The sequence below is a fragment of the Stenella coeruleoalba genome, assembly GCF_951394435.1.
Source record: "Stenella coeruleoalba genome assembly, chromosome: 21".
Lineage (NCBI taxonomy): Eukaryota > Metazoa > Chordata > Mammalia > Artiodactyla > Delphinidae > Stenella > Stenella coeruleoalba.
The window spans coordinates 2,530,256-2,555,818 of record NC_137167.1 but is presented as its reverse complement, the minus strand read 5'-3'; the positions used below and the strand labels follow the sequence as shown (position 1 = coordinate 2,555,818).

The 25,563-nt window shown below is 51.5% G+C and overlaps 1 protein-coding gene across 3 annotated transcripts in view; it reads left to right on the top strand.

The window, feature by feature from the left end:
- Window positions 1–25,563, top strand: part of CSGALNACT1 (chondroitin sulfate N-acetylgalactosaminyltransferase 1) — a 322,828-nt gene that overhangs the window by 225,281 nt on the left and 71,984 nt on the right. For all 3 annotated transcript variants that reach the window (XM_079909316.1, XM_079909315.1, XM_079909314.1), the window contains exon 3: window positions 12,599–13,491. In XM_079909316.1, the coding sequence (XP_079765442.1) occupies window positions 12,882–13,491 (610 nt within the window). In that variant the 5' untranslated portion in view covers window positions 12,599–12,881. The remainder of the gene's footprint in view (window positions 1–12,598; window positions 13,492–25,563) is intronic.

Here is a 25,563-nt window from a genome sequence, read left to right as displayed (position 1 = left end):
AACATCTGCCAAACGTAGGCAAGCAACAGGGTCAGCCTCTGTAGCTCAGGAAGCTCCTTAAACATCTCATCTCGATAGAGGCTTTTAATAGAGATAAAGCAACATTCATTTAAAGTGGAGCCCTCCTCAGACCCACTTCTCCACCGGATAATGACCTTTGTGTCAATCTTGAGACCCATTAGCTTGGTTTCAAGGAAAAAAAATTCAACTCTTCTTTCTATGCAGAAGGAGCTGATGTTAAAAAAATAAATAAAAGAGGGCTGTGACAAGGCCATGGAGTTTTCACCTGGCTTGGGACACATGAAAGAGATTTGAACACAGAGAGACACACTCAAAGACACAATCTGGGAGGGAGGAAGGATAAATTAGGAGTTTGGGATGAACATATACACACTGCTGTATATAAAATAGATAAACAAGCACCTACTGTATAGAACAGGAAGCTCTACTCAATATTTTGTAATAACCTATAATGGAAAAGAATCTGAAAAAACTAGGAAAAACTAGAGACTGTGAATAAAATGCTGAATTTTTTTTCTTTTTTTTTAAATGCTGAATTTTTATAGTTCTTTATCTTTTTCCCCTTTTAAAAATTAAGACAGTAGGCATCCTAAGTAGTGGAATTGGAGGAGTGGAAAACCTTAACTAGGTCTGCATGTTTTATAACCATGGTCATGGAGGGATTCTCGGAGGGTCCCCAGCTCTGCCATCTGGAAGTTTCCTCTGATCCAACTGTTCCAATCAGAACAGTCTCTCCTCTGAACCACAGTGACATCTTGTTTGTCTTAATGATGATTGATCACATCCCCCTGGCAGCCAGCTATTTTTCACCTGTCCCTCTCTCCCCCTTCCCGGCACCTTGTGAGGACGGGGACCTCGACTAACCCCTCCTCTGTCGCTGTCATAGTCCAAACGGTCTCCTTCAATATGTATTCAGTGACTGGGTGGATAAAATTCATGTTAATTATAACATCGTTGCTGAATTTCAGGAGTTATTTTCTGTGCTGCTGTTACTATGGAGAAAATGCTTGTCACGAGGGTTCCACGTGCTACCCTCCGGTGGGAACTGGTGGGCGTGGGGAGAGTGGGGGTGGTCTCAGAGCCCCCGGTCATCTTCCACCTGTCCCTGCTGCCCGCAGGTCGCTGCAGCTGGGGTGAAACGCTGTGTGTGTTTTGCTCCTTTGAGATGGGGTCGTGCAGTTGTAATCATTTTAGCAGGTGTTGCAGACTCAGTGTGTAATCAAAAGGATAGTATTCCAGTTTATCTTTCAGGAAGAGGCATTTTATGCCCACCCTGAGCAGCTTGGAACTGAGAACTGTTATGTGTCAGGATGATGATGTGCAGTCAGAAGAGGGCATCTTGAAGCCTCATTTAGAGAAGCAGGTTTTATTGTTGTTTAAAAAATTTTTTTGAACCCCAGGAATATCTCTAGTACTGGCAGCTAAAATTAGAACACTGCCGTATTGAGTCATGTCATTTTGAGCTACTGGAAAATTGCATTTCAGAAATATCTTAGGAGGGTCTGAGATTTCTCCCAAATGGCGCCTGCTGACCTTTCACCAGGGACCTGGTGGGTCTGACCTTGGCTGAGCTGTGCCCGTGGTCCAAGTGGGCAGTCCGCTGGTCGGACAGTCTGCTTGCTGCTTACAGCCGGGAGGTGTTTGTCCTGAGACCTGAGTGATGTCTAGGAAACGTGATGACCCCCCCACCCCCGCCCCGTGCCTGGGCACCGAACTGAGCCTTCACATGCAGTGGCCTTTTAAAACCCCCCGGCCGCCTGCCTGGGGTCCCCGCCTCTCTGTTTAAATGCAGTGTGGGGAGAGCTTTTAAGATACACTACGGTTTTCATCTTTTTAAAAAAAAAAAAATAAACTGGGCTTTGGGGGATGGGAAGGATGTGAGAGAGCTACTTTGATGTAAAATTTCTGCAGTGCGGGGCAGAGGCAGGGACCGGTGTCCAGAGCCATGGGCTCTGGTTCTGACGGTGCTTCACCCGAGCCCTCTCACTGTCTAAACACCAGCTGTTTCTCCGAGGCTAAGCTTCCTGGTGAGTGAAACAGTGCCAGTGCCGGCTCGGCTCTCTGATCAGGTTCCGCCTTCGTTCGGTTGACTGCTGGCTGTGCAGGTGTGATGCTCGGGGGGTCAACGGGGCGACCCCCCGCCCCTGTCATTTCAGTAGCGGCACCCGTCGGGCCTGTCCAGCACCAGCCCATCTTTGCCCTGGATCTTCCCCTGTGCCTGTTCTCTTCCAGCAGTGGCTCCGTCCTCCACCCTCGTGCTCCCTGGATACTCTCTATCCCGTGTCAGGCCGGTCTGCAGGCCCTGGAGATGTACCTGACACGGCGCTCTAGGACCACAGTCCACGTTTACGGCTGCTATCCCCACATCCCTTATTTGGACACCGCAGAGGTGCGCTGGTCACGTGCCCATCTCCCCGAGGCCGGTCTCCCCTCTCCAGTCCCTCTTAGCACTGCCCGTTTGCTGAAATTCAGTTCACATCATGTGGTTCTCCTATTTAAGAAGGTAGCTGGCTGGCTAACCCATGCCTATAGGCTACCGTACAAAGTCCCCGTCGTGACAGGAGGCCTGTCTTAGGCCAGACCACTGTTCTGACACCACAGGCCAGGTGGCTTAAACAGAACACGTTTATTTCTCACAGTTCTGGAAGCTGGAGGTCTGAGGTCAAGGTGCCAGCCTGGCTGGTTGGTTCCTTCTTTTCAGGCCCTTCATGCTCCAGCACTGCTCCCTGTGCACCCCTCTACAATGGCCGTGCCTCTGTTAAAGCACGTAGAAAATTGTAGAGAAGCGTAGGGCCCAGTGATGAACGCTGCCTGAGCTGGACACCCAGTTCTGCTGTTTTGTTGCTGAACACCCAGTTCTGCTGTTTTGTTGCTGGGTGACTTGAGCCAGTGACTAACCTTTGCCTCCATGACCTTTGCTACGAAATGGGTATGATGTTAATAGAACCTGCCCCATCGGAGGCCTCAGAGAAGCAGGAAGAAGATGCAGAGAGGGTGGGGTCCTAGAGAGGAAGGTGAATGTTTCCAGGAAGTGCAGGGAATATTTTAAGAGTGATGCAGAGGAATATTAGCATAATATTAAGTAATATTAAACTGAAAAACAAACTTGGATGAAGTAAGCACTCTGTGCTGTCTACCTTGTGTAGAAATAGGACAATTTCTATTGCAGGTAAATTTCTTTCTGGGAGTAATATCTTTTTTTTTTTAATAAGTTTATTTATTTTATTTTTGGCTGCGTTGGGTCTTCCTTGCTGCGCGTGGGCTTTTCTCTAGTTGCGGCGAGCAGGGGCTACTCTTCGCTGCGGTTTGCTGGCTTCTCATCACAGTGGCTTCTTTCGTTGCGGAGCACGGGCTCTAGGCGCGCGGGCTCAGTAGTTGTGGCGCATGGTCCCAGTTGCACCGCGGCATGTGGGATCTTCCCGGACCAGGGCTCGAATCCATGTTCCCTTTATTGGCAGGCGGATTCCTAACCACTGCGCCTCCAGGGAAGTCCCTGGAAGTAACATCTTGAAATGCTTTAGCTAATCCCTTAGTGATCAGTTGACCCCCGCAGTGGGTATAGTGGGCAGTAGGAGAGTCTTGGCACTAGTGTGGGGTGCAAGCCGAGCAAAGGCTGGGACGCCAGAGGAGGGGCCTGTGGCGTGGCGGGCCGCAGCTGGACCACAAAATACAGTCTGCAATCAGCTCTAGGTTTTATTTTTGCGAAAATAATACGACACCTTGCATTTATATAATATTGGACTAATATTTTTCTGCATTATTGGTTCTACTTCTCTGCTCAGATAGACGGCTCTGCTGATCTAGCCCCATGGGGTTTCTAAAGTAATTCTGTACCATCCGCACTTTCTCCAGTCCTGTTCTGTAATAGCCACTTTCTAGAAGCCAGACCCTCGTTTTGTGTGCTGATGCCTCCTTGTCGGTGGGGAAGAAAGAGGAGAATCAGGCAGAATCAGTCCGGTTATTTTGTCTTGACTCAAAGTGGCGGTTTCCTCCTTAACCCTCTCGCTTCAAACATGCCAGCAAAACACATCAATGGGCTCGAGGGCGTGGGTCCCAGCACCTTCGATTCAGGATGTGTCCAGGGGTTGTTCCTTCGTGGCCGAGCTGCAGGGTAAGGAGCTGCTGTGCTCACCCCCTTCTTTCACGACACCTGGGGTGACCACACTCATACATCAAGTTGGCTGATGCCCGGGGTTGCAGTGACACCCCTGGGAGGGGCAGCACACACCAGCCGCGGGATGACCACAAGGGCCAGAGGAAAGCCGTGGTCGTCACTGTTTGCAGTGAAGCCGAGTCTTACCCAGGGAGCCCAGGATGGGGAGCGGGGAGAGCTTCACGCGTCTCCCCAGCTCTCACTTCCAGGTCCAAGGGGCTCCATCTTGCACTTTTAGAGGCTGGTGTCTGGTTCTGCTCCTCTTTAGGGCCCGTGTTTTATCCTCTTTGTGGGGCTTTCCCTGCTGCGTTGCTCCCTGTGGCCCTGCTCGTGGGCGTGGCCTCCCCTTTGCTGGTGAGGTTTAGTTCTGTACGTGTGGCAGCTCTGTCTGCACTCTGGAGCGTCAGGCTGATTGGTGTCGATGACTTTGGGGGCGTTTGGGGATGTGGAAATCGCTGGCTGTGTGGGTAAGTCTCGGGCCTCCCCACGTCCCAGATCCTAGTCTCCAGACTGGGATCAGCCACTCACATGAGGTTCAGGTGAGACAGCAGGCGGTGCTCGAGGCGGTCCAGTGATTCTCGGAAGGTCCTCAGTGCAGCCCCTGGGGTTGCCTGGAGGGCCACCAGGTCCCTGTCTTGGACTTTCACCTGCTCTGGGAGCTCTGTGTCTAGAAGTGTTTTAAAGGCATTGGCTGGGACATGGTGGGGGCATTTGGGGAACCTTATTTCTCATCCTCCTCTTTCCTTCTCTGATCTGCTAATGAGGTACACAGATCATCTTACTAGGAAGCAGAGAGCCCCGCTTTCCCTCTCTGTGCTGCCCTCGCTGTAACTGAAGTTGAGCCCACCTCAGCCTTCACGGCACAGGGAGGGTGAGTCACAGCTCCAACCCACCCTCGGAGCTGACCTTTGCTGGCCAGCAGCTCCACCCAGCATCTGCTTGGGGCCCTGTGCTTGCTGCTCAGCTGGAGGGGCGCACGAGCACCACTCACTTTTAATTACCCTCTCCTGTGAATCAGTAGCGCGCCTTTCCCTGGAAGCTGGGGCCTGGTCTCCCCAGCGGCACACTTCCCTGAGTCTCCAGCGGTGTCAGCGGTCGGGGTGACTTCTGCCTGCATGGGAGCACGGTAGGGGACTCGTGGTGCGTGGCACTGCGTGGGCAGCTCCTTTTGCCAGGCTCTGGAGGACGGAAGGGAGAAGCCAGTGTCGGGCAGGAGAGAACTCATGGTGAGGCCAGCCAGCAGCTTGGTTAGCCCACTGAGAGATGTCCTGTCTCTCTCCTTTCAAAGAAGAAATTCCACTTGCCAGGAGGCTTTTTAGTAGGTGATAAGTGGGTGTAAGCTTCTGACATCTGCTCAGAAGCCCTTGGATGTCGCAGGGGGTGTTCTGTCCCGAGCCCACCGAGGGGCCAGAGCAAGGCTCACACCAGGCACAGCTGGGATCGGCATTGTTTCCAGGGATGGTGTGAGTTTGCAGAGCTGGTAAGGGATGTGGACATGCAAACCACAGCTAAGCGGGGAGGCAAAACATTATATAGAGAAGAAAAGATTGCTTTATGCTACATCTGAGGGGCCAGGCGAGATCCACTAGGCATTCAGAAACAAGAAAAATTGGACAGGTTGGGTGCAAGACGAGGAACGGGTCTCGGCAGGCAGTTCGGGATTAGTGAGGGTGGTGAACGGTACAGCCTGCTGGGTGAGAGCAAGGGTTAGCATCAGACTGAGCTGGCTTTGAAACCAGGCTTGGCCGCTTGCCAGCTGTGCCCCTTGGGTGAGTTACGTCACTGCTCTAAACCTCAGTTTCCTTATCTTTAATGGGATAATAAGACGTAGCTCTTAGGATTGTTTGGAGGATTAAATGAGATGATGTTTATAACGTGCTTAGTCTGGTGTCTGGCCCAGAGCAGATGCTCTCTAAGCGATGTAATCGTGAGCATCAGGAGGTGCTGGGAGCCTGGTTTCTGGGGCTCTCACTTTGGGGGCAGGGTGACCCCACCAGCCTCAGAGAGCCCGCAGGACGGGGCAGACCGAGGCCGGGCAGGTCTCTCAGCAGGGTTTGGGCAGCTGACTCAGGTCTGCATGTCTGCTTGGGGCATCTTCCTGCGGGAAAAGGTTCTTGATTCAGCCTATCCTAAGTAGCATGAGTCCTGCCCTCTTGTACCGGTGCCCTTCTCTCTCGTCACTCCCCAGGCCCCATGGCTGCCACCTGTGCCGGTTGACCTCCTTAGATGCTTCCTGAAACAAGGTTGGAGGTGGCAAGGGCCGGGGAATAGAAAAATCTACGTGTGTTCAGGAAGACCCTCTCTTTCAATTCTTCTCTACAAAGGTTCACCAGTGAATTAGAAACCAGAATCAAAAGAGACTAGCAGAAAGGGCTTGGGCCTGTTTCCTGGCCTTTTGGCTTTCAGAGCTGTGATTAATCTCCATGTGTTCATTTTCTGATTAGCAGACCCCAGTTTCTTTTTCCACATTTCCTTTTTTCTGCTTCCAAGTAGGGAAAAAGGAACCAATGATTCTTGCAGAGCAGTGTAGAGATGAGGGGATTTCGGTCCCTCTGGGCCATGGGGAACCAGCTCCCGGATCTGGTTACAGGGAGGACCTCAGAATGGACCCTCTAGGGTGTCTTGAAGGCCACGTCCAGGTCCTCTGGGTTGGAAGGGCGGGAAGCATGTACCTGGCAGGGCCCAGGCAGTGTCTGGGGAGCAGGTATTGGGGACCCTGGGATGGAGCCGGAGGTCCAGAGGCAGGAAGGTTACCCTGAGGAGTGGGAACCTGCGATGGGGCCCTGGGGTGGGCGGGGATGCAGCTCTGTCCCGGGGACACTGGGATGAAACTCAGGGTGGAGGGCAGTTACTTGGGAGCTGGAAGCGGGTCCCTGGGGAGCCTGGGACAGTTCCTCAGGGTGAGAAGACATTAAAAACAATTTTTTCGTTATTTTAGGGGTATTGTTTTGGGAATACATACTACAACAGTACTCTGACTTATCAATGATCACGTTAACATGTGGTGCTCGTCCACTAGTTATTTCCTGCCTGGAATGTGCTATTTATGTTGGTCAGTTTGGAGACCCCTGATCCGAGTGCCAAGGGCGAAGGAGGAGTGCGACCCTCGGAGCCTGGTTCTGTGTCCGGCAGAGCCTTGGGCCGGGCAGCCTGGTGTCAGGGTGGATGCGGTCCACGAGGACGCTTCTCGGCAACATTGATGCTGTGATGGCGTGTGGAGGCCTGTGCCCCCCTGCTTGCCCATACCTTGTCCTGTGTGGACAGTGACACAGGGCTTCCCTCCGCTCCCCAGCTGCCGTCAGAAGTACCCCGAGGATAAAGCATTTGGCCCGTGATGGGTGCTGACTCAAGCCCCAGTGGAGCAGAGACGCCTGCGTTCCGGAAAAGGTCTGCCACGCCTGAGGAGCCCTGCTCCGAAGCCCCCGGGGGTGTGGTTTGGGGAGACTATGCTCATCCTTAGGCTGCTTGAACTTCTCTGCAGCGTCTCGCTCTGAAGCAGAGGTGTGCACAAGAGCCAGGTTGCTGTGGACCCTGCGGCGGCACTGCAGAGGTTGTGTGTAGACGCTTGTCTCTCTTAAGAGACCAGATAGAGAACAGTTAGGAGGAATCTGAACAGGAGACAGCGAGCAGGGGCTCGGGGCTGGGGGGGTCTTCGTCTCCTGCAGTGGCTTTGGTCCGTGTTCTGCTGGATTCTGCAGAATCCCCCCACTCCGGCCGTGTGGTCCTGAGCTGATGGGGGGAGGTAGACACCGTGGTGGGAAGTCAGGGACGCGGAGGCCGTCCTGGGGGCCAAACGGAGGCGGAGGGGATTCTAAATGCAGCACTGAGGCCGGGTGAAGTGTACAGAGTTACTTTATATACGTTTCCGAGAACATCTCTGAATAAGAATCTTTGCAGGTTGCCTTCTCCACACACGTTCAGGATGGTGTGTTTACCCAAGAGATAGGACCTCGATTTATGTTTTGTTAGTACAGCTAATCCTGCCGCTGAAGGTTAGCTGTGCCCCTGCTGTCAAAGAGCTGATTGTCTGTGCCCAGGAGGAGCTGATGCACACAGCGGCCTTGGGGCCCTGGCCCGCCACTTCCTGGCTCAGGACACACTGCTGGTTTTCTTCCCCACCATCCATTTTGGCTGTGTGTGTGCACAGGGTGGAGCTGTCCCGTGGAATTTATTGCCACTCCCTGAATGGTCTCCTTTATCACTCACAAGGCCTGTCATTGTGGTGTGTAGTGCCGCCCGACCTGGTCTCGCCACAGAGCCACCGTCCTTTCCGCCTACCGCTGCCCCGGCAGCATCTCACAGCCGGGCATGTCCTGCGGGCCTCGTGATTTATGAGCCTTTCATGGGCGTTCTGTCACAGGACACAGCCCTCGTGACCAAAACGTCCCCTGGGGTCTACAGAGTAAAATGAGTACAGCCGTCCTAATGGTGCCTCTGTCCTAGCTGTGGAAGTTCTCATTTCCACTGTCCTCATTTTGGTTGGGTGTCAGACTCTGGACCAAACTCAGACCTGTCTTAGTCTCACTCTCAAAGAGTTTCCACTCTTAAGATGAAATGATAAACAGTACCTTTGGCCACTTGCCTATCTTATTTTAACGAACGTTGTTGATTCCTAACATTTATTTTAAGCCTTTCTCGTTTGGAAATTTATTTATTTATATTTATACTTTTCTTCTCAATCCCCACATACACCCCCCCACACACACACATTTGGTGGGTGGGAGCATGGCATTAACACTTCGTATTTGTTTTAATGACGTTTGCCTGCTGGGGGCTCATGTTACAGTTATTTACAAAGGGCTTAATGCCTCTACAAGCTCATGAACTTGCTGATGGAATTTGTGTTTGGTTCACTTTTCATCTCCTGTAACAACTTATCAGTGTATAATAACATTAGATGCTCAGTAACAGCAAGGATGAATAATGACAGTATCCTGGATGGCATGGACTGTGATTCTGTCCTATGGTTGGACCATCGTTGTGTTATTTGGAGATGTGGGGCTGCCCAGGATGCTTGGTGGCCTGGCCAGGATGTCAGGGCTGCCGGACAGCTTTTGCACCTGGAGTCTGAGAAACCCACCCATTGCTGGACCCCTTGGCCTAGGGCCCCCTGCTTCTTTCAGACTCTCTTCCTTAAATGTTCAGAAAGAAATTCCTTACGCAGCCCCCTACCTGTATACCCTAGGGCAGAGCTCTTAGGGTTATTCAGTCTGTCCTTAGATCCCTTGTCCAGCCTGAGAGTTTGGGGAGTAGCGCTGCGTTACGTTGGCTCACCCTGGGGCATCTGGCGAGCATTGCTCTGCAGCGTATTCTCCCTTCAGAGAGGACCGTGGAGGAGCCTCCGCCCACCGTTTTGTTGCCCAGAGAGGTTGTAAGAATGGCAGCAAAACCGCTGGGCTTGGATGTCTCTTCAGTCTAATCAATAAGTTCAGTGTTTTGGACAAGGTGCATCACAGAACATCCTCGGGGATTTGGCAAGAGGCAGGAAAGCACTGGGGAAAGCACTTGAGAAGGATGGACGTTTAAAGTGTAGGTGGCAAGACACCTGACGAGCACGAGGGATTTTCTGTGGTTAAAAAATAGGAGCACACACCTCCCTTCACCCACACTTCCTAACGTTGGTCACTGACAGGGCTGTATCTCGCGCTCCAGCCACCCCAAAGATGGAGCTCCTCTGAAATCTGGGTGCCTTTCCTAAGTTTTTAAAATAGTAGCACAATGCTGCTGGGATGGTACAGCTGTATTTTCACTGTCGTCTCTAACTTGTAATAGTGCTTGGTAATTACATGGTGTTCTCCATCTGCAGCTGTAAACACGTTATAAAAGTTAACTCTTTAATTCTCCCAGCATCTCTGCAGAGAGCGGGAGAGGTTGTACCTTTGCGGTTTGGCTGTACGTTTGGTCAGGGTTACATCTCATTGAGGCCATTCTTTCCTGTATGTGGTAGAGCTGAGTAGGTCAGATCTTTGCTGCAGATGAAAAACCCGATGTCTCCACAGAAGCAAGAGTGCGAAGGATGAGCCTCCTGACTCTAGCAGACAAATGTGTGGCCAGGTGTTACTATTATCATTACAGGTTAGATTGCTAGAAATATCCCCAAAACACTGTGTGTTAAAAGATCTAGAATTTTGTTTCTGACATACGTTATCTGCTCTTGACATTTAAAAGGAGAAATCCATCACTGCTCCTTTGGCAGTAATTTTTATTACTTTTAAAAAGTCATTTCTTCCTACATCTGTTTTTTTCTCCTTTTACATCCAGAAGAATGGAATACCAAATAACTTTGAAATTTATACTAGTGAATTTCAAAAGCCAGACTAGACTTTCAAGAGACTTACGGAACAGAACTAATAATTGTTGTACAGTTTTAAACTTCTTTAGCCATTGCTTTAATACATTGCTTTGGTTAACCAATGTGATTTCAATTTATTATGCAAACATAACCATTATTCCGTTAAAAATATGTTAGAAAGATTGCATACTTTGTTTCCACAGTACAACAAATGGTGTTAAACCTTCCATTTTTGTTATTTGATTTGCTTATTTTGTCTTTAATGACAGTCCATTTAAAGTAAAAGTCTTTAAAGTAGCCGCATAACATGATAACATGTCTTCACTGGTAATTTAATACTTGGATATAATGAGTTCATCGGAGCGATTTCCTTAAAAACAGCAAGGTGCCTGAATACCAAAGCTGAGATGTTTTAAATCACAGAATTATAGTAATTATACAAAGCCTGAGATTTTCATCAGACAGAAAAGGCTTCCACGGCTAAACATACACTTTAAACTCAGCACTGATAACCGTGTATTGTGCTAAATTATAGGAGAGAGAAAATCCTCAGGCCAAGGGAAATATTGGAGAGAATGTTATGTGTTGAATTTTAAAGGAAAATTGGGAAATAAACTATTTTGATAGCATAGTGATATATGTAAGAGGCACATCACCAGGGAAATAGGAGAGGAACTCGAAAGTGTGGCCATAGGACATGGCAGGTGACTACTTAGACCATCAGTGAGCCTTACTGTTTATGGTATTTTCAGTGTAGGGAGGATGCCAGAAGGATCATCTCTCCCTACTCCCAGGGGTCCTGAAGTTGCTAATTGACTGGAGTCCTTCCAGTCAGTAAAGGGGACAGCCCACCAGTAAATGAGGTGAGAATCTGGATTTCTAGGTCGGGTGAAGACTGTAAAAAGTAATTTAGGGAATTCCCTGGTGGTCCAGTGGTAAGGACTCTGTGCTGTCACTTCCGAGGCCTGGGTTCAACCCCTGGTCAGCGAACTAAGATCCCACAAGCCGCAAGGCACAGCCAAAAAAAAACCCCAAACAAACAAAAAACCTTAAAAAAAAAGGTAATTTAGTTTTCATGGGGATTTTTTTAATGTTGAATTTTTATAAAATGGCCAGGACACAGTACCCTCAGGGAGGTTGTTTCAGAGAAGTGATATAAAAAGATGCATCTAGGAAAGTTTTATTAAAATCTCCCTACAACAAGAAACCTTACTTGATCCATTTATCATTCTTTTTTTCGGCTCAGATGGGCAGGGGAGCTGAGGAAAGGGGATTAAGGAAGGGAGGGCACTGAGGAAGGAGTGCCGGGTGGAGGAGGGAGGGGCTTCCCGGGGGAAGGGGACAGCGGGTGAGAGCCAGGTGGCTCCTCATTTGTTTGGGGGGGCGGTGGAGTTGGATGAAAGGCCCTGTGGTCTGGCTGGGTGTTTCTGATGAGCCGCCAGGACACGAAATTGCTCCCAGAGGTTGAGCAGAGGCGTCCTGGGTTTGAGTCCTGACAAAGCAGTATTTCTGGTCTACTTCTCCCAGCTCCATCCCTTTCTGTGGTAAACTCATCATCCCCTGTCCTGGAAGAACTGTCCGGATGCATTCTGAGTGTTATCATTCGCACTTAGCATTTGCATATTTGGGCCTCCAGGTGCTTCTTCACTTCCTCATCAGAAAGTATGAGGACCACCCTGAGCCAGCTTGCAGGCCTACCCTGGTTGGGTGGCCTCAGGAGCCTGGGATGCTCACTGTCTGCATCCTCGGGTGCTGGGAAGACCCTGTTCTGCAATTTCATTGTCATTCAAGTTTTGCTTTTTCCTTTTAACCATGAAAATAATATGTGCCATTGTGGACAATTTGCAAGATAGAGAAAATTACAGAGACGCAGAAAAATCACCATTAATCCTTCCACCCAGAGAGAATTCACATTTTGCCATGTTTTCTTCCAATCTTCTTTCCGCATCCTTTGTTCTTTGTGTACGCTACTCTGCAGATGCATATTTGCATTCTGATTTAGAAACACTGAACAATATTTAATCACCTGTTGTAAGCATTTTCCGTAAACTCCATTGAATATTGATTATTGATTGCCGTGGTGAACACAAGGGGGTTATTGTCCTAAGTGTTATTGTCATTGGTCTCCTCAGGTTCCCTCTGGAAGGCTATGATGGGAATGAGCGTGACAACTTGGACGGTTCCCCTGGCTCGTTGCCTCTGCCTGGAAGTTCATCCTTTAGAAGTCAGGAACCTGCTGCCCTTGGTGGTGGACTCCCAGGAACAAGACGCTGTGTAGACCGAAATGGATGAGAGCAGCTCGGGGACCCCCGGACGTGTGCTCCCTGTGGTCTAGTCCAGGGACGCCCCTCGTGGGCCGGGTGGTCTGGGATGAACGCCGTGGCTGCTGGACGCGTGGCTGATCCCTGAGCGAGGATGGTGCGCCGGGGGCTGCTCACCTGGGTCTCCCGGGTTGTGGTCTTGCTTGTGCTCCTCTGCTGCGTCGTCTCTGTCCTCTACATGCTGGCCTGCACGCCAAGGGGCGACGAGGAGCAGCTGGGGCTGCCCCGGGCCAACGGCCCCACGGGGAAGGACGGGTACCAGGCGGCAATGCAGGAGTGGGAAGAACGTCACCGCGACTACATCAGCAGCCTCCAGAGGCAGATCACACAGCTCCAGGAGGAGCTGCGGGAGAGGAGCGAGCAGCTCAGGACCGCGCAGCGTCTGACGGGGGACCCCGCGGGCCCCCCCGGGAGGACCCAGGCCGACCTGCTGGCCTTCCTGCGCTCCCAGGTGGACAGGGCGGAGGTGCACACCGGCGTCAAGCAGGCCACCGAGTATGCCGCTGTGCCCTTTGACAGCTTCACCCTGCACAAAGTGTACCAGCTGGAGACGGGCCTGACCCGCCACCCCGAGGAGAAGCCCGTGCGCAAGGACAAGCGGGATGAGCTGGTGGAGGTCATCCAGCTGGCCGTGGAGGCCCTGAACAGCCCGGCCGAGAGCAGCCCCGACCAGCGTCCTTACACGGCCTCGGACTTCATCGAAGGTTGGCCCGCTTGCGAAGGGGGTGGAAGGTGGTCGGAGGGGCACCCGGGTCTGGGCCCAGGCAGAGCCCGGCTGCAGAGGCTGGCGGTGGCTTTGGGGATGACGCATAGGCAGCTCTGAATGAGCGACTGAAGGCAAGGCTTGGCTTTTTGTATTTTTCAGAAATATCTGCTTCCACTCACTTCCTCGTGGAAACTGCAGTCACTGAGTGGACAGGTTCATTGTTTCTTGGCAGAAGGTGGAACTTCCTGCTCTCAATAAAAAAGAAAGAAAACAAAATATAAACATGAAATATTGAAACCCAAATAGAGTGTGATGGGCAGTTTTCGTTTTATGCCTTCTCCCAGGCACGTCTAGAGACCGGGCCCTGTCATCAGGCCCCAGCCAGGACAGTAGTCGCGAACATGTACTTGTAGCACTTAGGTCCGCCCAGCTCTGTTCTGGGAGCTTTACACTGGCAGTGACCCCTTTTGCGGGGTGAGGGAATGGAGGCTCAGATTAATTAAGTAAATCACCTAAGGGGGCTCTGTTAGCAAGTGACAGAGCTGGGATTTGAACCCAGAAGTCTGATTCCAGCGTCCACGTCCTTAACCACTAGGTCATATTCTAGAGGTGGGCAGAGCACCTGGAAGCTAGGAGAGTGAATGCCTCACCTTTCTTCATGGGCACAGAACAACCTAGTATTAATTGTGTTTGTGTCAATTTTAGAAAAAAGCAGCCTCGTCTTGGAGTTTCTTGGAAGACTCTTCTTACCAATTTTTCCGTTGTTACTGATTCAAAAATCAACTAATAATTTGGAAGAGGAACTGCCTTCGAGGGCATCCAGCTCTTCCTCCTGTTTCCGGAAAGGAGATACTTCCCAGACACATGGCTTGTCCACCTTACCCTGCTCCCTACTTTAGTTCTGTAACGACCGTCTCATCAACCTGTAGGAAGACAAACCCTCTTTAGTCATACCAGAAACCCTCCCTCTGCTATTTATGCCTGTTCTCGCTGGATGCTTTCCTGTCTTATGGTTTTTTCCCCTTTACATGTGAACTGTAAATTAATGCAATTTTGGTATATTATCATTTTTCATATACCTAGACTAGGCAAAGAAATCTTTTGCAAGATCAAGCTTTTGGTCTGTTGACTGAAAAAAAAAAAGTACAATGTGAGAGTAGTGAGTTAAATTTTATTTGGGGACAAAATGAGGACGATAGCCTGGGACAGCATCTCAGACAGCTCTGAGGAACTGATCCGAAGAGGTGGGGTGGGCGTCAGCGTATGTGTGACTTTGGTGAAGGGGGTCCGTGCAGTGAAGCACACGTTCTGGTAGAAGGTGGCTGCCATTCACGAGGAGCAGTTGTCACCATTCATGATTTTAGTGCTTTTCTAGATAAGAGAAGATGCAAGAATTGGGCTCATAAAATCTCCTGAAAACCTCTATCTGAAGGCCTGTTCTGCCAGGGTTTCCCAGAGCACAGAGGGCCTCGTTCCTGATCTCCACCCTGAACTCCTTTCAGGGTGAGTTGAAGGTCAGCGGCTGCCGTGGCTATTGACCTCATCCTTGTAGAGGCGGATGGCAAGTGACAGGTTTTTGTTCACCGATGTCAGGATTTTACTCATTTATATGAGGTATTAAAAGTGCCTACTGCACTGGGGATCTAGCAAGTATAAACACAAGGTAAGCACTCAGTAAGCGTTTAAAGTATCGTGAGGGTGTAGCATCCCATTTTATAGTGCTTTAGGGTTTATGAAACATTTCCACAACTATTACTTGCCTAGCTGACCCCCAGGGAAAATCATTAAACATCCTTAAAAAGGAAACCCTGGTTGTGGAGTACACTGCCAGAGCTGCCCTCGCGCAAAGCACTTTCAAAAGGACTTGATTACAAATCAGTGATTTTTAATCTGCTTTCATGTCTGAAATCCCCGTCCGCTTTTCTGTGTACAGGATCTAAAGTGCAAGGCCTGTGGTTCTCGGTGACTTGGGCCTCTTGTCCCTGAGCTGAGGTGCTCTGTGGTACGTCTGACTTTCTGTCCGAAACCCTCTTGTCATGCTGCCCCGTGGGGCTTAACACAGCCTGTGTGTGAAGGCAGATCAGTCCACACACACCTTCCAAGTTTGGGGAAAGTCTTGTCAGCTATGTTCATATGATGAGTAAATAGACGCAAACACTTTAAATATGTTTCTATGTATTTGATTGTCATACACAGTTGATCTCACTTTTTCATTCTTATCACAAAAGATGGTGGAGGGGATCTTTTATATTCCCAGGAATTGAGGCATCATGAAAGACTTCACTAGTCAGGGAGCTGCAGGAAGGCAGAGTTAAATTCAGCAAAAGGAGTAACTGTCAAACAGTGATGTTTTGGAGCAAAGTGGGATTCCCGTCACTGCAAGGATTCTGTCATCAGCTGGATGGCCAGGAGGTGATAATTCATGACTCTAGCATCAGAGACGTGGTTGGACTGAATTACATTTGAAGACCTTTGCAGTCCTGGCTCACGGTTCTTTGACATACACCTAGTTGAGGAGAACGAAAGGAACGGAAAGGGTCTGATTTGAAATCTGTTTTATAACGCGTGAGAACAAGCAATGGGACCCTGTAAGGATGAAGTGTATCTTTAACATAACGTATTTGGGTTTTTAAACATAACCTTGGAGAGACCATTTTGTGTTTGGGTGTCAGTAGTCTAAACGTTGGGGCAGTTGAGTGGAAGTCCATGGGCAAACCTGGGTTCCACACCCTCAGAGAGCTCTACACGAGGGCCACGGATTCACTGAACCCTGAACTAGTGTGATAAGGATGGGGGTTCTTTGTGTTTAAACGAATAATAATAAAACCCTGTGGGATGCTTCTGGATGATAACAGTTGAGTAGACTTAAAGCCAACCGTGGGGCAGGAGGCGTGATGACACAGCAGAGGCTGTGTGACTCTGACCCAGACCCCTCACCTCCTGGTGGCTGGGGAGAAGTTGACTTTCATGTCCCCCAAGGCCCACCCGGCCCAGCTTTCTGCAAAATACAAAGCACCACTTTGGCTTTCTTCTTGGCTTTGCCGAGGAACCGTCCCTGAGGGGTGTCCTGCCCCCCTCTGCTGGGTGACAGGATATGCCCCACCCCTTGGGATTCTGCTCTGTGGAAGAAGGGATTCAGACAGATGATCTGTAAGGTCTGCTCTGACCATGGTCACTTCCTACAGTTCTGTGAAGCCTGCGGAGGGCGAATGCCTATTGATGACCATCTAATTTATTATCCATGTTGATTGAATTACTATCTATCTCTGAAACATAGAGGGAACAACATTTGCCCCAGCTTCCCTTCACCAGATGTTTCACTGGCACTGATTCTTGCATTGGATTCTCACATAATAACATGAATTTTTTATACAACCGTCTGGGAAAAGAAGATAAAGTAGAAAAGCATGATCAGATCCTGTGCTTTCGGAAACCTAACTGTTTATCTCCTCAAGTGAACAGAAAAGCTCTTTGTGTTTGTGGTTCATGACTCCTGTGTGGGATACACAGGCTCCTGTTTAAGTCTGAGTGGCACAATTTGGGGCTTTGATGGTACATTTAAATAGAGCTCCGGGGCCTACATTCGACGTCATTTCATAAAAGTTTAGCCTCCCGAATTATTCCCCTTTTACAAGCCAAACCCCCAACACCGTGAGTCCTGTGTGAGGTGCTGTGTCTGCTGTCTCCATGGGGAGGTTCTGTACCGGCCTGGGCAGCTCCCCTCCTCCAGCTTTCGCAGGGTTAGTGGTGGCAAGAGTGTCTCAGACGCCAAAAGACTTGATTTTACGGTGAGATGGAGTCAAACCACCAGCCACAAGAAACTGAAGGTTTTGAAGGCACCCTGAGACGCGTCTTAAAACAAGGGGATACGGGAATAGCTCTAAAGCCTTAGTGACCGTCGCCTGCCCAGTAAGCTCCCACCTCCTGGGCTCCACAGCCAAGACCGCGTGCTTCCTGGGTGGCTGAGGCACCGGGTGAGGGCCCGGAGATTTGTATGTCCATTGTTGGTGCCTCTGCATAACCTCCAAGGATGCCCGGTGACCATGTTGCTGAGTCCAGCCCCAGGGCCAGGTGCTTGGAGACCCGGGTGCTCGGGACCGTGCTCAGCGTGCATGTCAGGGAGATGCTCCTTTGTGACTTGGGGAGGAAAGGTAAGGCAGGCGTTCAGGTGCATTGCCGGGCATTTGGGGGCGCCTGGAGATCTTGGTGCAGAAATAAGGGAGAACGGGTATTCCGCGCAGTGGACGGGGTGTGGAGGGAAGAGAGCAGGTGGTGCAGGGAGGCTGCTGTGGGCAGGACATAGGGCTTCAGGTCCTGAGCGGGGCCCCAGTTCTCAGCCAGCATCTCCAGGGAGGCGAAGGCCGTAGAACCCAGGACAGCCCTTCCCACCCGCCCTCTCGTCACGTGCACGGAAGGACCATGCGTGTTTACTGTCCAGTTCCCACCGGGCCTGCGTGGTGTTAGTTTCCTCTGTCACCGCAGCCCGTTCCGTCTGTCTGCTTCCTCCCTGAGGTCTCCTCGTGTGTTTGCTGATGCTTTACGTTCCTAAATAGGGAGAAATGCTTTTTATTCTGAAATCAGAGATAAGAGGCTTAAATGCCAATAAACGTTTTGAGGCTACACTATAGAGGGATTCTTCCTGGGGGGATGGTGAGGAGGGTAGCGGCCTTGCCCTTCTGCGGGGGCGGGACCCTAGCCCCCCTTCTGGGGAGTGGCTGAGCCTCCTGCCAGGGGAGGTGCTCTGCTGTCTCAGAATATTTTGAAATTCTCAGTAAGTTGTGAACAAGGGGCCCTACCTTTCCATTTTGCTCTGGTCCCTGCAAACTGGGCAGCCAGTCCTACCGCCGAATAGAGAGGCCAGGAGGGAGGGTGAGGCAGGGAGACGGAACTAGGACACTGTGCAGCCGGACACCATCGCTGAGGCCAGCTCTGTGGACCCGCGGCAGACCGGGACAGGCGCGACCTTGGTTTGACACCCATCCTGTGCGTGTGGAGTACTTTCTAGCAAGACTGCAGAAACCGGCAAGTCTTAACTTTGTTTTACGATAACCTTGTTGTTAGAATTTTTTATTGGACTCATTTGAAGCACTTTCGTTCCCAGGGGATTTTTCTTAAATTGAGGTGTCACTGTTCTTCCTGCCTCACGTTTCCTACTAGGGATGTGCTGTAAGAGGGAGCTGGGGATGCTGTGGGAACGTCCAGGACGGAGGAACGTGGCTGCGTTAGCGGGAGTGCTGAGCAGAGGTGCGATGGGCGGAGGCCTGGACCCGGGCCTCGGGCTCCGTGGGAGGTGCGGTGGGGAGACGGCAGGCAAGGGGTGCAGCCCAGCAGGCCCAGTCTGTCAGCCACGTTGGGGAGGAGCTGGTGTTTGCGGAAAGGAGCCATAGTTTTTTAGCCAGACCCCGAGTTTGTCCTGTGCGGGGTCGTGGATGAGGCCCGGTGCCCAGGCTTAATCGACGTGCGTGGACGGGACACCTGCTCTGCGGGCAGAACGTCCACAGTGGCCTGAGGGGCGGGGGAAGGAGGATGAAGCCAGGTCTCTGGCCTGAAGGACCCGGTTCCCCACATGGGGAGACAAAGCTCTCAGTGACTGAGGTTCAGTGGCGGAAAGTGGCCGTTGGTCCGAGTGTCAGAATCGGTGCCTGAAGGCCCCTGGGGCTCGGGAGAGACCTCAGAGCAGGTGGGACTTGAGCCAGCCTCGAAGGGGAGATGGGGTTACGGGGAGGGGCGAGCGAGAGGGGAACAGATGGCAGCAGAGGGCGGGGGCCAGAAAGCCGACTGACCGGGGAATAGGACCGGGGTGGGGTTAGGGGGAGATCAGCCCAGCCAGCAGGCGGGACCCAAGAGTCACTGGGGATGTTGGACACGAGGACCCTGAGGCCTGGGCCAAGGGCTTTAGCTCACAGGGTCGCCTGGATCTGTAGTCAGACGGTCCCTCATTTGGGGGGCGGTGGGTAGTGAGCTCAGCTCCTGAGTCCCGCTCAGCTCACCGCCGCCTCCTCACACTTGCTGTGGTTCTCAGGTGCTCAAGCAGCGGTGGCATCTTGGGGGTCCCGTGGTCGGAGATGGGGACCCCGTGGTTTATCGTAGCTGGTCTTGTGTCTGCGCACCAGGCCCTGTCCTGACATCTCACCAGCACTGGTTCATCTCATCCCCTCTTCCACCAGCACCCTGGATTCATTTTACCTCCGTTTTGTCAGTGTGAGTCTGGAACTCGGAGGTTAAGTAACAGCCTCCAGGCCACTCAGGTGGCAAGTGATGGGCTCAGATGCCAGACCTTCAGATCGTAGCTCCTGGCCATGCCACCTCGGACCTCCGAGGGTCTCTGACCTATCCACACGCTTCTCTGGTCCCGGATAGTATGGGGGAAACCTAAAAGCACGTCCAAGGGGTGCAGACGGTTGGGAGAGGCCCCACCCGGGTGAGCTGTATAAATGTTCTTGGGAAGAAGGTTTTAAAGGAAGAGAAGGAAATTCATGAGCTCCTGGGGGAGACGGGCAGACAGCGGCACGGGAGGGGCCGCATCATTCAATTAAGGGGAGGGGGTCATGCGGGGCTGGGCGCCTTCAGCATGAAATGCTTTACTTGAACTGATCGGGGTGCGTTTCTTCTGAGACTCCTACAGCAGTGTGGAAGAGGGGTGGGAGCTGACGAGTCAGGAGAGAAGATGGAGTGCAGAAGAGCCAGTCGGGAGCTGTCAGGGAGCTGGATGGCGGGCGTGTCCCGTGCTTAAGGGAAGAGACGGGGTTTATGGTCCTGTTTTCTTCTCCAACATACGCACTTTATGTGAGTTCTGGATTGGATGAAAGCCCACGGTGCCGGCAGTCTTGGGGGCCCCTGCCCGCCTTCTGATCCCAGCTTGCCTGCCAGCTCTGTTCCCGCTGCTTCTCCTGCCCTTCCCCCCCTCGCCCAGTGCCCAGCTCTCCTGCCTGCCCTGACCCTCCTCCTCCCCGTGCGCCATCCTCTGCACCCAAGGCCCTGCCCCCTGTAAGCCTTTCTGCAGTCTTCAGGTTCTTCCAGCCAGAAGTTCCCTGTCATCTTCCCGAGGCCGTGCGATGAGCTCGCGGACCCTTTTCCCTCTGTCACCCTTGGTTTATCAGACTCAGCTCGTCTTCCTCACCACATCCGGCAGCAGCGATGGGTGCGCAGTGCTTTCCCTGTTCAGTGGCTGCAAGCCCTCACAGTGGTGTTTCCCATTCGGGAGCCTAGCCTGGCCAGAGTCTGACTCCCTCGAGGTCCCCCCCGACCCCGCTGGCCCTGGGGTCTCGGCTTCCTGCTCCCCGTGCCGGCTGAGCAGCATGGGCCTGGGGCACCAGACCCGCGGCCCATTCAGCTCCTGTCTCTGAGTACACCCTGCCCGGTCCGTGTGTATAAGAGAGATGGCTCGAACCTTGTGGAAGAAAGTTTACAGAAAACCCAAGATACCCAGTTCTCACCTCCGCTCTTCAATTTCCATTGTAAATTAGCTGTTTGTGGGAGGATATTTTCCATCAAAACAATACCATAAAGAGTACTTGGGTTCCTGGGACCCATCACAAATCAGATTTAAACTCTAAACTCAAGAACATAAATGCCAGAGGTTGGGGATGAGTGGAGAGGACGTCTTTAGAAAGTTATCTTCATTTTCTGCCCTGGGTGTTACTAGTGCATTCTCAACAGAGTACCTAACACCAAAACCACTTTTAAGAAATGCTGTATTTTGCAGTCATTTTGGAATTACAGGAGAGTTGCAGGAACAGCGCAGGGTTCCCGCCTGCCTCTCCCCGGCTTCCCTGCGGTCAGTATTCTGCACGTGTGCAGGCAGCAGCCCTGGGAGGCAGCGCTGGTACGGCACTGTCTCCTCGGTTGTGCCTCAGCTTTGCTTCGTTTTTGTGTTTCTCCTGCCTGGTGTTCTCGGGACTGCTTAGCTGCGTGGTTTGGTGTCTGTCATTCATTTGGGGAGATTCTGAGCCAGTATTTCAGCCAGTCCTTCTTTGCCCCGTGCCTTTTGTCTCATTCTGGACTCCACCTGTGTGAATGTCTCACAGCTAGTGGATGTTCTGTTTCTTTTTTGTTTTCACTTTTTTTTCTCTTTGTGTTTGGTAACTTCCATTGACCCACCTCAAGTTAACTGATTCTTCCTCAGCAGAGAGACTACCCATCAAGGCGTTCTTTATGCCTATTACTGCGCTTTTAATTTCTAGCATTTCCATTTATTTCTGATCATTTCCATCTCTCTGCTGAAGTTGCCCATCTGATCGCATGTGTTGTCCACTTTTTCCACCTTTAACATATTAATCATCGCTATTTTAAATTCCCTATCAGATGACTCCAGCATCTGTGTCATCTCTGAGTCCGGTTCTGATGATTGCTTTGTGTCTTGGATTTTTTTCTTGTCTTTTCCAAACCTCATAACTTTTGTTGACTCTGGTGTAGCTAGTAGAGACTGAGATAAATAGTGTTTATGCCTGGAAATGGCGCACTTTTCCCTTTCCTGTGCCGTGTGTATGCATGCACGGGAGCAGGAGTGGGCGGGGCTTGAGGTTTGTGGTTGCTATGGTTACCCTCAGTGCATCCCAGGCTCCAAATTCCTCGGTCATACCTTGTGTTAGGGTGGAGGTGGTTCTGCCTGAGGGCTGTCCGTCCAGCCCTGTGACCCCTTGGGGAAGGTCTCCTTGTGCTCCTGTCCTGTCCCCTCCCAGCATTTCTGCTGTCACTTACTATTCAAGCTTGTTCGCTTACTGCAGGGCAGTGGGGAGTGGAGCTGTCTCTGATGTTCTGATTAAATCTCAGTCCTACCAGGTCTTTGGTTCTTGGGGTGTCTCCTGTCCCACCCCAGGAATAAGACTTTTTATTCCTCCCTCCCCAGCTGCAGGGAACTTTCACCAGTTCCTGAGGGTGAGAATGTTTGTTGCACTTTCCCCAATAATAGGTTTTGGTTCCAGAGAGGGGGACAGGAGGAAAGGGCCCCCCGACATGGCTGCTGACCCCCGCCCCCGGGCCTGCACCTCGTGGACACTTCTAAGGCTCTGATTTTCTGTGAGTACCCAAGGAGGCTTCTGGAGGAAGAGCCGCGGGGGTACAGACCTATCCATTCTCTGGAGCCCCAGGGCGTCCCTGTGCCGCCAGCCTGTGCTCAGCCTTCTTTCTTCCGCCCCATGTCCTCCGCCCCTCTGGGCCAGCGCTCCCTGCTCTCCCCTCCCTGCAGGCTCCTGTCTCTCCTCAGATTTGGGACCAGCCGTTTGTTCTGTGGCCTCAGCTCTCCGTGAAGTTCAGAAAAGTCCTGCATTTGAAGGGAGTCTGGCTCTTTTTCATTGTGAGCAATGTGTCTTTAAACTCATCATACCCTGGAGTGGAAGCAGAAGTGTGAAACCACTTTTTAAAATAATAATTTAAGATCTATTGATTACTTCATCTGCTTCCATTTCTCTATGAATCAGTAACCTCTTCTCACAATCTGTTGATGGTTTCACCCATCATGCTCAAGCCAACAGCATTGATCTCGCTGATGAGCGGGAAGTTTGGGACATCCCACACCTGGGTCCTCTGAGCGGAAACCTTGAATGCCGTGGTCTCTCCTCTGTGGCCATGAATCAGAGAAATGGCAGGTTGCTTAAGCCTATCTGGTACCATATGTCTATTCTTTGAGTTTTAATGTTTCAGTGTTGGCCACTTGGATTTCTTCTATCAAATGTCACACGATCATAAAAAGTAACAGTATTGTGACAATCGATCATTTCCAAGCACACTTCCCCAAACTGGCGTGTGGAGCCATCCCTGCCTTCTGCGTTGTCAGAACTTGGGGTTACTGTTTTCCATCCCTTTCTGCCTTTCACCTTGGTCTGCCTGGGATCCCTGTCACCCTCCTGCTGGTGTTGATGCGGGTCCTGTGTTAGCTGGGTGGGGGGAGTTAAGGGGAAATGGGGGAAAGGTGCTGTCCTGTTCCCACATCAAACATTCGCCTTCTTCCTGCATTCCACCCTCTCCCACACGTCCCTGCAGGCCTGGGGACACTTTGGTGGCTGAAGCTGGCACCTGCCACCCCACCTCTTTGTCACTCTACACAGACCGTTGTTTAGGAAATAAAGCCAAGACTTGGAAGCGCTGGGAAGCTGTGCTCTCCCCTCTGTGTCCTGTCCTGCTGCTTCCTCTGGGGCTCTGTCCCTGGCTGTCACCTGGCTCCTTCCTTCCTTCCCTGCAGCCAGTTCCCCTTGTCCCCGGTCTTGTGGGGGAGGGAGGGATGGTCCCCTGTCCCATCCGATGTCTGTCGTGCTGACTTGGGGAGCCGTAACTGGGACTGGACCTCACGGCCGTGGACTCGGGCTGGTTCACAGCACTGGGTGCATCTCCGCAGGCGCGTGGTGGATCAGGGCCCTGTGGCTGGCCCGAGGACATCACCACCACAGATCCTAGTGTTCCTGTGCCTTCGGAGCGATTTACACGTGCACTCTTGAACGCAGCCCACTTGTGGATAGGGGATCCCCCCCCCATTTCCTTTGCCCTGTAAATGTTTCTGTCAGCAGCAGCCAGTGCTTCCTGCACTACAAGTCAGACCCCATCTGACTCACCCAGGGAAAGGGAGCATATGGGTGACAGTGATGAGATTCTCTTTTATATTTTGCTTAGAGTTGTAAGTGGTCACCAGGGTCGGTGAACCGTCTCTCTTCTCTCTCCATCTGTTCCCACCCAGGCTGCTGATCAGAAGTCGGCATCCGCAGGGAGATGAGCTGGCAGGGCCGCTGAGCCTTTGCCCGATGACTTTATTCTCATTGTAGGACTCACAGGAGCTGAGGTGGGGGAAGAGAAAACACCAAGGGGCGTGGCTCCATCTTGGAAGCGCTGGCCTGCGTCCTGCCCGGCTCTCCTTCTGCCCTCAGCCCCCCGTCTTTGCTGTGGACGTAGATGAAGGGAAGGAATAGACTTTTCTATCCTTGGAGGTTCCATTGGTTTATCAGTTGGTCTGGAAAACACGATTTTGTGAGGTTTCGTCACGTGCAGGTTCTTGTAGGGAGGATGCTGAAGGTAGAGGACAGAGCCGAGAGGAAATGAAGTTCCAGGAGGAAGTGATTATGTTCGGCGTGACCTGAAGCGTCATAGCTTCTTAAATGCAGGAATAGATGGGTAACGGGAGAGTTATGCTTTGAGGTTTTGAAAGACTTGGGTGTTCAGTCTGTTCATCCATTGGCCGTGCCCTCTGTGCCGGCATCGTCCATGCTAGGGGTGGACACAGTCACACACCAGGTCCCTGCCCCTCACAGGCGATGACGGCAGAGTCACACCTTAAACCAGTGGTACAGGGGGGAGAGATTGGCCGTAGGTGGCGGGGTCAGAAAGGGCATCACGGAAAAGACTTTTGAAAGACGATTCGAGTTGTCTCAGGTCAAGGGCATGTGCTCTGGGGCGGGGGAGTGCTCCAGGCAGGGGGAGTGACATGGGCAGAACCCAGAGGCGTGTGAAAGCTTGGGGCAGTCGAGGACCTGCAGGCAGCCAGAGGATGCTGGAGTACTAAGTAGGAGGATGTTGGTCTGGGTGGGAGGAGGTGTGGCCAGATGACGACCCTGAAGGATTAGGACCAACATCATCAAGGGTTTATATGCATTTTAGAGTTTCTAGTTTAGCCTGCAGGCCATAGGCACTGTTGACCATTTTTAATAGTGGTTAGATTGGCTTTCCAGCTGGGTCACTATGACAGCAGGGTAGAGGGGATATTGGAGTGGGCTGGGAGTCACGGCAGGTTTGGGAAATAATTTGGCAGTTCCTCAACATGGGAAATGTAGAGTTACTGCATGACCCAGCAGTTCTACTCCTAAGTATGAACCCAAGAGAGAGGAGAGCATACATTCACACAAAAACGTGTTCAGGATAGCCAGATGGTGGAAACAACCCAGATGTCCACCTGTGGATGGACTGATAAACAAAATGTGACTTATCCATACAAAAGTATTTGCCGTAGAAAGAAATGAAGTACTGATACACGCTACAGCACAGATGTCCCTTGAAAACATGATGCTGAGTGAAGAATTCAAATACAAAAGACCACATATTGTATAATTCGCTTACATGAAATGTCCAGAACCACCTAATGGGTAGA